The sequence below is a fragment of the Eumetopias jubatus genome, unplaced genomic scaffold (assembly GCF_037043125.1).
Source record: "Eumetopias jubatus isolate StellerSeaLion01/CBP00866 unplaced genomic scaffold, mEumJub1_p1.0 scaffold_8, whole genome shotgun sequence".
Taxonomy (NCBI): Eukaryota; Metazoa; Chordata; class Mammalia; order Carnivora; family Otariidae; genus Eumetopias; species Eumetopias jubatus.
This window is the reverse complement of record NW_028274814.1, coordinates 112,154,685-112,167,949: the sequence shown is the minus strand read 5'-3', so window position 1 is coordinate 112,167,949 and position 13,265 is coordinate 112,154,685. Positions and strand designations below refer to the sequence as shown.

Genomic DNA, 13,265 nt, shown 5'->3' with positions numbered 1-13,265 from the left:
GGTGTGTTTGAAGCTTGGGGACTGTTCTGAGTCCAAAGTTCAGTGTAACGGCAGGATGCCTTGCTGAAGAGCTTGGGCATTGTACCTTTTCTTGGAGGGCAGCCAGTGACACATTTATGCTGAGATTTACATGCTTAGAATGACCCTTCTATGGAGGTAGCAAGCACAGTATGTAGGTGACTGGAGGGGGATACAAGATTAGAGCAGGAAGACCAGTTAAGACGCTTTTGCGATAATCTCGGTGAAGGGTACGGAGGGTGTATCTACCTTAATGTAAGCATAGCTGGGGTAGAAAGAACAGGTGTTGAAAGGGTATTTGGGAAGTGATGGCAATATCACTATCCCTGGATCTGTTTTTTGACCTACTGAATGTGGGAAGAGAAGGGGAACAGTTGAGTATCACTTCTCACTGCAAATTCTGTTGCCCGATGTTTTTCAAACAGTTATATATAAATACGACTTTCTGAATGGAAAGACACTTTCTGAAGTGTCTTGGGCACTTTGGAATGCTGACACAAAGTAGTACTTTCCAAATGCTACCTTTGAACTCCAGTGCTCTCTGCTAGCCCGCCTGTAACTATTTTAACTTTTTTTTTTTTTTTTCGTGGGGCTTCTTAAATGCCACACATTATTTTCTCCATCTTTTCTTTTCCTGTTCTATTTTTCTCACCCAAGTCAAGAAAAAGAAGCAGCATCTGAAATTTCAAAGTGTTGAGAACTGGAGTCTGTTATTACCATGTGTCCTTTGTTTTGCTTATGAGTATAAGATTGGGCCTGGCCTAAGCAAGGCCTTAGATATACCCCGGGGGTCTGAGTTCTCATTGCTGGTGGGTGAAAACACAAGTGGAAACAGGAGCGTCAGCTCACCCAGAGCATGTTCTGTAGAGGGGAAAAAGGCATAAGGGCATCTCTTCCCTCCCAACCCAGACTGCTGGTCCACACAAGTCCCACACCGCCCCAGTCTGAAAACACTTCCTTGGAGCTCTTCATTTCATCTGTCTCAGCTTTTCTAGGTTGCAGGTTCTTTAAACTATTTATTGCTCTTTCTAGAGGAACAACAGGAACTTAAAATTCATGGTCAAGATTTGTTCAAAGTATTCTCTAGCTTCCAATTAAAACAAAAACAGCAAGTGCGTTTCTGGGTGGGACCACCAGGATCTTTCCTGTTAAGTATCAGTTGTGACTTTAATTAATAAAACCAGCTTTAAAGAGTGTTGATGAAGAAACTTTTCATACTTTTGTTAAATTTTTATAGGTGTTAAACTGTTTTACGTGTTTCAAAGTCTGTATGTTGATTACATATTGATTATAGTGAAATCCCGTGTTATAAATGTTAAACTGTTTATTTACAGGAGAGGGAAATCCTCTGAATTTAAAGCTCATACAGCCCCAGTTCGAAGTGTAGACTTTTCAGCTGATGGCCAGTTTCTAGCTACAGCCTCTGAAGACAAATCCATCAAAGTATGGAACATGTATCGCCAGCGTTTCTTGTATTCCTTGTACCGACATACACACTGGGTACGCTGTGCCAAGTAAGTGTGAAGTTTTGTTGTAAGAGTTCCACATTTTTTCCCCACTGTAGTCCATGTTTACCGCCCCTGCCCAAGCCCCAGAAAAGGGGATGAGGACAAACTCATTCATTCGTTCATTCAGCAAATATTTATTGTGTGCCTGCTATGTGCTGGGAAGAATAGGAAACAAAACCGTCAGAGCCCCTCGCTGTCAGAAGCTTACATTCTAGAAAGGGGAGAGAGACAATAAACAGGAAAATGGATTGGGGGGTGGCTACAGTTTTAAACAGAGACCGCCTCACAGAGAGGGTGGCCTTTGGAGCTGAGACCTAACGGGGGTGGGGAGGGGCAAGGCTTGAATATATTTGAGAAAGGAATGTCCTGGATAGTGGAAACCAGTACAGAAGCCCTGGGTTGCGAGCCTGGGGGCTGTCAAGGACCAGCAAGAGGGCTGGTGTGGAGCAGAGTGTGGGGAAGGAACAGGAGAGGCGCCGAGGGAAGTTGCAGCTGGGTCGGGGACAGCTGACATACACGCTGAGTGGGGTGAGGTGCCGCTGGAGTGTGTTCATCTCTCTGACCAACGTTTTAGTGGGATTGCTCGAACTGCTGTGTGGAGAATAGAATGTCAAGGTCAGAGCAGAGGCAGGGGGTGTTAGGAGGTTGTGTGTAGTAGTTCACATCCCAGCTTGGACCAGGGTGGTGGCAGTGGAGATTTCGAGAAGTGGTTGGATTCTAGACGTAATTTGAAGGTACAGCCAACACTACTTGCTGTCGTGTTGGCTGTGACAAAGAGAGGAACTGAGAATGACTTCACAGTCTGGCAGTGGTCTTTTGGGATGAGTGCTATTGTAGGCGTCCCTTTCTGTTCTTAAGACACACTGCTAAAGTACTTAAAATATTTCCCCAACTGCCCTGGGAGGATAGGGCTCTTGTTTTATTTTCCCAGTTTTGCAGGTAAGGGAACTGAGTTTCAGAGTTAAAGTTAGAACTCATCTAGTTGAAAGTGATAGAAACCCAAAGAAATTCTCTTTCTCCTCTCAAGGTGGTTAATTGGCCGATGTTCGGTGACCCTGGAGCAGAGAAGGGGGCCGCTAAGACTAGGGCCTCCGGTGCCCGCGGTGTCTCTCCGGGCCTCCCTCCACACCGCCTCTGTTCTCTCAAACACCCTGCTGCTGAGGTCATTGCCAGCTGTGGGCGGAAGGCCTCACAGCTCTGTGACTGGACAGGAAGCGTGTCTCCTAACACCAGTTAGAAAAATGCCGGGGGCAGCTCTCAGCCTGGCTCCGGTGCCCACCCCTTCTCCGGGCAGTGAGACCCTGTGGTTGTGTCAGGTCAGCCAGGCCCCTGACTGAGACCAGTTCCTCGGGCCAGCTGGGGGTGAGAGTACATAGCAACCATGCGTCCTGGTGGTGGGGAGGGGGATGCTAGTCCCCTTTCAGAAGAAGGGAACTAGCATCGTCATGGGCACTAGGGGAAGATTTGTGAAGCCTGCAGCCAGCCTACTCTGTGCACGCTGGACGAAACAACATGCCGGGCATCCCCAGCCAGGATGTGGTGGGGGGGAGGGGGAGCCCAGCTCTGTCTGTCTCGCCTTACAGCCCACACGCCTGTTCTCCTGCTCTCAATGGGACACTATTGTTCAGGTGTTGATTATAATCTAGGCTAATGAGTCTAAGGAAAATAAAAAAGATAGAGGTCGTACTTTTAGTTAATTTTTTTTGTCTTCTAAAGTTCTCAGCTACTTTTGGCTTTGGCCATCTCAGTCTTATTTAATATGCCACAGAGCTGTGTGGTCAAGAATATGGGCCTGGGACCTAAATATATAGATTAAAATTCCAGCCCCACCACTTACTGGCTGTGTGACCTTTTGGAAAGTTAGCTAACTTCTCAGTGCCTCCGTTTTCTTACCTGTAAAATTAGGATAATAATAACCTGCCACACAGGTTGTCATGGTATTTAAATGAGTAAATATACGTGGAACATTTAGAATCATGCCTCCCACAGAGTAATCACTAGATAAATCTTAGCTATCCTTCTTCTCATCATCCTTGGACATCACCATCTTGTTTCATTTTTAAAGATATTGTGGAACTTGAGTTGATAGTTTTTTCCCACCTAAGGAGATGACACGTGTGGTGGCCCCAAGAGGCTGGTCAAATCATTTGTATTTATTTATTAAATGATGTTGTGAACAGAGATCTATTGTCCAGCATATCAGACCTGGAGAACAGACGGAGGCACGGAAGATTAGGCCGGACACTGGGAGTCATTATTCAGCTCCCACTAGGACTGACTCTGGATAAGTTTGGCAAAGACACTGGTTTCTGTTACCTTCATCAGGGAGCTCATCAGAAGCAAAAACATTGAATGATAGCCGTTATTTATCTAGTGTGTCCTACATGTCTCTGTTTCCTTCCTAAAATCATTTAAGGTGGTTTATAATAACTGTAACACAATTGGAGGGAATGAAGAGACAATTCTATCTAGAACCATGTAACCTTGGTTAGTACAAATCTGGCAGGTTTAACCTGAGTTTCCTGCAGCCAGGGTATTAATGGTATAATAGTGGCTGATGTATTTTCATGTTCTAACAACAAAAAGGAATCCTATCAAGTTGTTCAGATAAGACAAAATTTTTCCTGTAGTAAATTCTAGGAGGTATTTTATTCCCTGCCCTTATACTGAATCTATGTATAATATACATGCAAAAGAAAAGGTATTGCTAATGTAAGACAGAAGAACTTATGGAATGTTAAATGGTCGTCAGTAGCGTAAAGTTTTGGTCTTCAGAATATTCCTTTAATGAGCATAGCCCAGCTATGTACCACATATCCGTGCTGTGTGTTAGGTAGGTAGAGATGAAAACCACAGTCTGGGGGCGCCTGGGCGGCTCAGTTGGTTAAGCGACTGCCTTCGGCTCAGGTCATGATCCTGGAGTCCCAGGATCGAGTCCCGCATCGGGCTCCCTGCTTAGCAGGGAGTCTGCTTCTCCCTCTGCCCCTCCCCCCTTCTCATGTGCTCTCTCTCTCAAATAAATAAATAAAATCTTTAAAAGAAAAAAAAAAACCACAGCCTCAAGGAGCTCTTGTATTTTATAGTTCAATGGAAAAAAATGGATACAAAATAATTATAAACTAATGTGTCCTATGGGAAGATGATGCATAAGGCGATAAGGGAGTGTGCAGTGGGGCACTGAACTAGACCTGCAAGCCATTCACAGCGAGAATCAGCAGGAGTAGGCACTATGGCCTGGGAAACCGTTTTGTGCTCTGGGAATATGAATTATTTAGCTGTTGCCAGGCACAGGAAGTAAAGTGGGATGCAGGGTGGAGTGGGGTGGAGCGGCGGGGGTTGGGGGGGGGAGAGGTGGGGAAGGCTCAGTGTCATGGATGTCATGAAAAGACTTAGGATTTCATCCTCCAGGTGACATGGAGACACCGGAGGGCTTGGAATGGGGAAGAAGCATGATCATTCCTGAGCTCTCTACTAATTGGTCTTACATCCCACAGCATGACTGCTTTAGAGGGTTGGCGTGAGCTAGGCTGAGACTCCTATGCCTCCCTGTGCCACATCATTACCCTAGGGCAAGTTAGTCTACGGCTCTCAGCCTCAGTGGGAGGTGAGGGTAATGAGGCTTCTCAAATGGACTGTTGTGAGGATGAGAAAGACTGTGTTCAGAACCGAGTGATGCCAGAAGCCTGCCATTCCTCCGGCTGGGTAGCATCAGTTAGGGGGAAACTTAGGAATTGGGAACGAGCCCCTAAAAATGTTTTCCCTCACCAGCTAGAAAGGAGGAGTCGATGGTGGAACCCTGCTTTTCTGTCTGCCTCGCATCTGTTCTGTTTTCTGGTGACAGTGCCCAAGTTTTCCCTGAGGAACCAGCGCTCCCCCACAGTCCCTCTTTATGTTATGTATATGCTGGCATGGCCTGATCTCCAGTCCCAGCAGAGGGCATTGAGCTCAGGCTTGCCATCTGGAATAGGGCACCTCCTGCCTACAGGAGTTAGTGAGTCTTGTTAGAATGGCAGGCCTTTCCCTTGGGATTTCCGTGTTAGGCTTATTTCCTTTTTCTTTCATCCATCCTTCCTTCCTTCCTTCCTTCCTTCCTTCCTTCCTTCCTTCCTTCCTTCCTTCCTTCCTTCCTTCCTTCCTTCCTCCTTTCTTTCAAGTTTATTTTTTATTTTAGTAATCTCTACACCCCACGTAGGGCTTGAACTTATGACCCTGAGATCAAGAGTCACATACTGTTCTGACGGAGCCAGCCAAGAGCCCCTTAGGCTCATTTAAACCTGTGGCTGCTGAGGGAGACACCATGGGCAAAGAGCTGACCTGACAGTGATGCTGACTCAGGGGGCAACAGAGCTGTGAGCCAGAGAAAGAAAGAATTGCTATCTAATTACATGGTGTGGTTTCTGGATACAGTCATACCTGGTTTTATTAACGTGTGTTTGTGTGTGTACATGTATGTGTGTGTAAGAAATGGGCCTTAAGAATTCTCACTTTTTTTTTTAAAGGCACTTTCTATAAGATGTGATTGTGGAGCAGTGTTTTGGAAAAGTGGGAGATAATTGCTGAATCCAGTGATATGCACTCAAGACACCTAAGTGTTCCTCTCTACAGATTTGCCTTTATTCCCCACCCCTCCCCCCACCCCCCACTGCTCTCCTGCCTCCACAGAGACCTTGTGAAATGCAGATCTGGTCGTACTGCTCCTCAGGTTAAAAACTACCTGGCAAGTCTGCTCTGACTTCCTATTACAACCTTGTCTTTTGTCCCTGTCACAGTTATATAGTACTGTGTGCGATGTTCTGTTATGTTCTGTGCCTTTTCCGCATGCTGCCTGCCCTGTCCAGAATGCCCCCTGAATCCACCCTCCCTCACAGTCCTGCTCTGCATCTCTCCCTCCAGGAAATGTTTCTGACTCTCCCAGGCCCAGCTTATCATAAGTTCTCTATGCCACTGCATTGTCCTGTTTACGAGATCTGTCTGCTTCAGCCTCTCTTCCCTGTCAGACTTTGAATTACAAGTATTTTATTCATATTGTATTCTCTTGACAGGCACTATTCTAAATTCTGTAGATACCATAGAAAGCAATACAAAATTCCCAGTCTTGTAGAGTTCCTGCTACCAAACGGAGGTAGACAATAAAAAAAAATACGTTAGTGATATGTGCTCTGCAGAAAAATACTGTAGGGTAACAAGATAGAGAGTGCTGGGGTTGGAAGGTGTTCTTTTACATATGGCTTAGGAAAGGCATTTCTGCTCAGGTGACTTTGACTGAAGGGAGGGAGCCAGTGAGTCAGGTACCAGGGGCGAGTGTTGGAGTCATATACAGCGTGAGAAGCACTGCAGTATTAGTATGGGGTGGGGAAGGCTCAGAGGAGTTGTGCAAAAATGTGGGTTGAATGAATCAGTGAGGGGTAGGCAGGTAGCTTAGGTGGGAGTTTTCATGGGCTTCTTCAAGGAAGAGTCATTTCTGTGGATTTTTAATATCAAATATAAGAGGACTGTGTACGCAGGTTGTGATGGAGAATGTTTATGGGGCTTCACTATTTTTTTTTTCCATTTTGGCCAATCCCTGTTCAGATTGATAATTTTGTACTGAGCTTACCTGGTCTTAATGGAATGCCTTTATCTTGCTGGTACCTTGTGGTTCTGAGGTAGATTTCTTTTCTTTTCTTTTCTTTTTTTTTTAATCAGTTGTTTTCTAACTGTTTGGCATGAGTGATTCATGTGAAACTCTGCAGAGGCCTCTCTGGAGGAATGTTCTTTGATAAATAATTTGGTTAAATTTAATGAATAAGGATCTCATCTTTTAGGCAACTTTCCATGTATATGCTCTGCAGCATGCTTAAAGATTCTTTCTTATGCATTTTTTAATCATCTTTTTTCTTGGCTCGTGCCAATTGTAGTTAGACAACAGGAGCACTGAAAGGGCCCAACTGACCCCTCGAGCCCAGCCTGTCCAGTGTTTGTGCAGCTTCCTGTGAGAACTTAGCCTTGCCAGGGTCAGCCCAGTCTAGAACTTTCATCCAAAGGTCTGAAGGATCAGAAGTCCTATTTTCACTTTTTACTCAGAGGTGAGAATGCTCTGAGGCACTGAGTCATGCTTAATAAACTTAGGAGAGTCTGAAACACAAGCCAGATGCCAATTTACTTATTTACAATGACAATGCTAACTTTCAAAGGGACTAGAATATTTGCCTGCTTTGGTCAGGGCCTTCCTCCTTTGCTGACAAAGTCAGAATAAGGCTTGATGGGTCCTGGAACTAAAGCAAGAACGTTTGTTGAAAAAAATATCTTGATGAATAGTTTTCTCAGGTTCATATCGTGTGATGGGGCCATCTCTGCCACATGCACACACCTGCCCAGGAAACTGCATGATCAGTGGTCAGGTCCTCCCTCACCCGGGCCAGGCAGGAGACATACTGACTACTCTTGCGTCCTGCTGTTGCTAGGCACCTCCTCTCTGGTGACATAGTGCCTTTCAGGTGCAGTGGTACAGCTGGATAGATTAATTAGATAGATTCTGCAGAGAGGCAGTGCAGGGTGGTTAAGAGCATGGGCTCACTGGCATGTGATCCTGTGAACATGATTCAATCTCTCTGGGCCTTGGCCTGTTCCCCTATAAAATGGGTATCAAGGGGTACCTTCCTCATAGAGTCTTTGTGAAAATTAAACAAGTGAATGAACATAAAGTATCAAATGTCAGCTATCAACTGCCCTCATGTTCCAGTTTTTTCTCCTGTGGATTATACTGGAGTCTCCATTAGGTTGTGTTCGCAGTCATTTCATGCATTTGCACACAGTGTTTGGGGTTGCTACTACAGGTAACTGCTATCATCCATTGAATGTACTTTATGTATTTAACTATTAGAGGGTAACTTTATTTCCAAGTACTTGGGTCTGAAAATCTCTGCCTTTTAATTGGAGAGCGTAATCCATTTATATTTATGTAACTCTTCCTATGATTCGGTTTAAGTCTCCCATCTTACTCTGTGTTTTCTATTTGTTCTATTTATTTCTTTTTTTTCCCTTTTTTTAGATTTTTATTTATTTGAGACAGAGATAGAGCACGAGTGGGGGGCGGGGAGAGGGAGAAGGAGACTCCCTGCCAAGCAGGGAGCCCAATGGGGGACTCAATCCCAGGACCCCAGGATCACGACCTAATCGAAGGCAGACACTTAACCTACTGAGCCACCCAGGCGCCCCTGTTTATTTCTTTTTCCTCCTTTCAGGTTATTTCTTAGTATCCCATTTTATCTCCTGTTTGGGCTTTTTAGCTGTGCTCTTTGTCTTGGATTTTGTTTAGAAGCAACCTCTAGAGATTACAGTCTATATCCTTAATATAATCACTGTCTACTTTTGAATTAATTTGTGTCATTTTATATATATGGTGATAATGATTACTATTAGGAAAATAAGTTATAGAAAGTCTGGAAGCAGATGCATATATGTTTTATGATAGATGGTGTTTCCAATCAGTGGGAAGTGGATGGACTGTTTAATATATAGTTAATGTAATTGGATTTCAGTGTGGGAGAATATAAAGTGGGATCTTTATTGCATACCATACATTTACAAATTGGTAGATGAATTAAACAACTAAACATTAAAAATTGTCCAAATGATACTGCTCTTCCTCCTAATCACTCAGCAAAGCAATTGTTTTTCCCTTTAGTATTTGAATTTTAAATGTATGGCATAGACTTAAGGAATTAAAATTCTCTGTCCGTCTGTGCTGGGTACGTACCATACATTTGTTCTTGGAGCCTAGACTTACTCTGTGTGGCATAGAGATGGTGCCTATCCATGTAAGCAGTGAAGAATAGCTAGCTATGTTCTTTGGAGTAACTGTTGCTTATGATCATACATTTTAGTTCACAGAAATATTTTTAAGATATGCTTTATATTGGGAAATATATTCATGCTTCTAAAATATGTTAGTATAGTTTTTTGAGAAATCAATTTGCAAAATATATCAGGTGTGTTTGTTGCAGTGACTTTGCAATTGGAAATATATTCTAAGTAAATACTCTTGTATGCAAAAGAAAAAGCTTTGTATTCAAAGGTACTGCTTTCAGTATAATTTATAATGGCGAGAAATTGGAAAGAAGCAATTTTTCCAAATAAAGAAAGCTAGTTAAATATTTTTAGACTATTGTGTAGCCATTAAAAGGGGACTGTATACAAGTAATGACATGAAAATGTTTATGTGAGGGAGGGAGAGCAAAATTCAGAACTCATTATAGTACAAAAGATAAAGTAGCTATCAGACACACAATGTTAAGTGTGATTTTGAGAGATGGGACTATGGATTTTTTTTACTTACTATATTTCCCATTTTTTTAACATTCAATTTTTCTTTAATGAGTAATGAAGAAATATTTATCATTGGAAATATATGTAGTTGAGAAATATTTTCTCTTTCCAGTGGCAAAGAATTTTTCTAGTAGATAAAATTATTGCAGCCCAGTATTCTTAAAAATAATGTGTACTTGGGGCTCCTGGGTGGCTCAGTCGTTAAGTGTCTGCCTTTGGCTCAGGTCATGATCCCGGGGTCCTGGGATCAAGTCCCACATCGGGCTCCCTGCTCAGAAGGAAGCCTGCCTCTCCCTCTCCCACTCCCCCTGCTTGTGTTCCCTCTCTCACTCTGTCTCTGTCAAGTAAATAAATAAAATCTTTTAAAAAAATGTTTACTCTAGGATAATGTATGCTTTTTTTATGGTATCCTCCATCAAAAATAAGTACAGCCTATTGAGACAACTTTTCCAGCATTATTGCTTTTCCAGCGTTAATTTTTAGGGGGAAAACTCTACCTTTAATTTTCAGTTGTTGGTAGTGTTACAGGTGATCTTTGACCATCTTAATTGAAGAGATTTTTCTTTATAGTGGTAAGATATATATATTATAGAGCTTACCATTTTAGCCATTTTAAAGTATGCAGTTCAGGGCGCCTGGGTGGCTCAGTTGGTTAAGCAACTGCCTTCGGCTCAGGTCATGATCCTGGAGTCCTGGGATCGAGTCCCGCATCGGGCTCCCTGCTCAGCAGGGAGTCTGCTTCTCCCTCCGACCCTCTTCCCTCTCGTGCTCTCTATCTCTCATTCTCTCTCTCTCTCAAATAAATAAATAAAATCTTTAAAAAAAAATAAAGTATGCAGTTCAGCATCATTAGGTGTATTCATGCTGTGCAACAAATCAGCTTTCATTGGCTGTAATATTAAGTTGGACCCAATTCTCTTAAACAATTCTAAGTGCCTTAATATCTACTAAAGACCTACTTAGTGCCATATACTGTGTCTGGAAGTGCAATAATGAATGAGACAGACGTGGTTTCTGTCTTCTTGGAGCTTACATTTGTTGGGGAAGCCGACAAAATGCTTGGTTACAGGTGTGACCTAAGTGTGACTATGAGCTACTCTAAGAACACATAGTGAGGAACTAACCTGGTGGGGGCGGGTGTGTCTGGAAGACTTCCTGAGGAAGTGACTCTGAGCGGAGGCTTGCAGGAGGAGTAAAATCCTCTTAGGTATTTTAAATTAGATAAAGTGGGGGGCAGCATTTGAGGCACAGGGAATAGCCCATGAGGAAACTTGCTGAGACAGGAGCAGGGACTTGAGGGGAGAGGCATGTGTATCAGGAAGAGTAAGTAGGATGATGAAGAGACAGGAGGGCAGACTCTGGAGGACCTGGTAAGCAGTAGGAAGGATGCCAGGCTTTTTCCCAAGGGAAATGCAAAATCATCAAAGCATTTTAATCAGAGAAATTTGATTTAATGTTCAAAGATCACTTTTATTGCCTGTGGAGAATGGAAGACATTATTTCCCATTATGGTCTGAAGGGACAGGGCCTGATAGTGGATTGGAGTGTGAGGGTATGGAGGAGAAAGAGGCTCAAAACATGACTCCAAGGTTTCTGGCCTGAGAAAGTATTTGCTGAAAAAAGGACCACTGGAGAAGGAGCAGTTTGGGGAGGTAGACGATGAATTCAGATTTGGGCACTCCAGAGTTGAAAGTGCCTGCAGGATATCCAAGAGGAGACGCCTATTAGGCAGTTGTATTTATGGGTGGAGATCCCAGGAGAGAAGTCTGGGCATATAAACAGTAAATGACCCAACAAATAATTAGCGTGGTTTATGGCATAGTTAAATCTTTTTATATCTCTTTCATCTGCTTTTTGTCTCTCAGTAGCTGAATCCTGTTCCTGTCATTAACAGATGGGCTCTCTTCTGATGCTGACCAACACTTAGGAAAAAAAAAAAATAAATGTTTTGCTTATTGCCTTGAACTTCACCTTTAATATGCAAACACAGAATCTCACCAAAGCAAACTCTGAGACTGCCAGTATATTTTTTTAAATGAGTCTATGAAAGTTTAGGTCTGAATGCAATCCAAACTCCCTCATTATACAAATAGAAAACCGTGGCCAGTGTGGTTTTGAATTTCACAAGGTTACATAGCTGGGCAGTTACAGAATTGGCCCTAGAATTCAGGACCATGTACTGACTGGGCAGTCTTATTTCCACTACCTTTTACTGCTTCCCCCTCTTATTGAATAGCTGCTGTCTTCAGAGTAGCAAATACTAATTATTTGTTTCTTAAGGACATGGAACAGTGCCTACTCTGTTTGGTGTCAGAGCCCTGAGGGCTGGAATTGTCTTTTTATAGAGTATTTATTCCAATGATAAGAAATTCCAAAGGAAAATTTTGATTTCTTATGAACACTTTGAAACTTCTCATGGTTCATGAACCCCTTTGGCTCTCTAATGAGTGGATAACCCTATGGCTGTGTATATAATAATACAATTTTACATACAGTTTCAGGAACTCCATAGATTCCAAGTTAATGAACTCCTGTCATACATTTGGGCTATTTTCAAGGAACTGTGAACCAGTTTTTCTAGAAAGAAGTTCAGTAATTTCCTGATTCTCCCAAATGAGTATCACTGTGTTCAAGAGATTGAATAGTAGTTCAGTTAATTTCCCAGATACCTTACAGACAGTTCATGTGTGCTAATCCATTAGTCACTATTGACTAATTTAATGTCCATGTCAGTGACACACTCTCTAGAGGTTTTATTTTTTTAATTTTTTAATTTTTATTTAAAGATTTTATTTATTTGAGAGAGAGAGAGAGCAGGGGGAGGGGCAGAAGCAGAGGGAGAAGCAGACTCTCCGCTGAGCAGGCTCCCCCCTCTAGAGGTTTTAAAAGGTGGTTATTAAGTGGTGCTGAATTAGAGAGGTAGAAATCTGTTGATGCTTCAGTAGAAACTTTATATCCTCTTAGCATTCTTAAAATTAATAACCCAGTTAGATGTTGTTTAAGCCCTGACAAAGGAAAGGACGATCCTTTGCCCCAAAGTCAGGGCAAAGAGAAGCCTGTTTTATTGGTGCTAACCTATTTTTGATGTATCTAATTTAAAATGAAAGGGGAGAAGAGAAGATACAAACCACCATCCTCACTTTTAACCCCTGCCAAGGCAAACAACAACAACAGCAACAACATATAGAGAGAACATATGCAGGGATTATAATGTGGTGTCCAGAGGAGGGGGACAGCTTTAACCCTGAGTCCCCCTTTGGTCGTGTGGAGCTGGGGGTAGAACACCGCCCCCCCCCCCACCTTGCCCCACACCAGGTTCTTCCCAGCCGCCTCCTTCACTCTCTACTTATCTGACATTTTCGTCCCCTTCATTTCTTTAGCACCTGGAAATTCTCCCAGGCTCTAGCTCTTCCTGCTCAGGATGAATTTCTA

General features: G+C 43.0%; 1 protein-coding gene across 3 annotated transcripts in view; it reads left to right on the top strand.

The window, feature by feature from the left end:
- Positions 1–13,265, top strand: part of POC1B (POC1 centriolar protein B) — a 95,418-nt gene that overhangs the window by 26,796 nt on the left and 55,357 nt on the right. For all 3 annotated transcript variants that reach the window (XM_028105423.2, XM_028105422.2, XM_028105424.2), the window contains exon 4: positions 1,353–1,532. In XM_028105423.2, the coding sequence (XP_027961224.2) occupies positions 1,353–1,532 (180 nt within the window). The remainder of the gene's footprint in view (positions 1–1,352; positions 1,533–13,265) is intronic.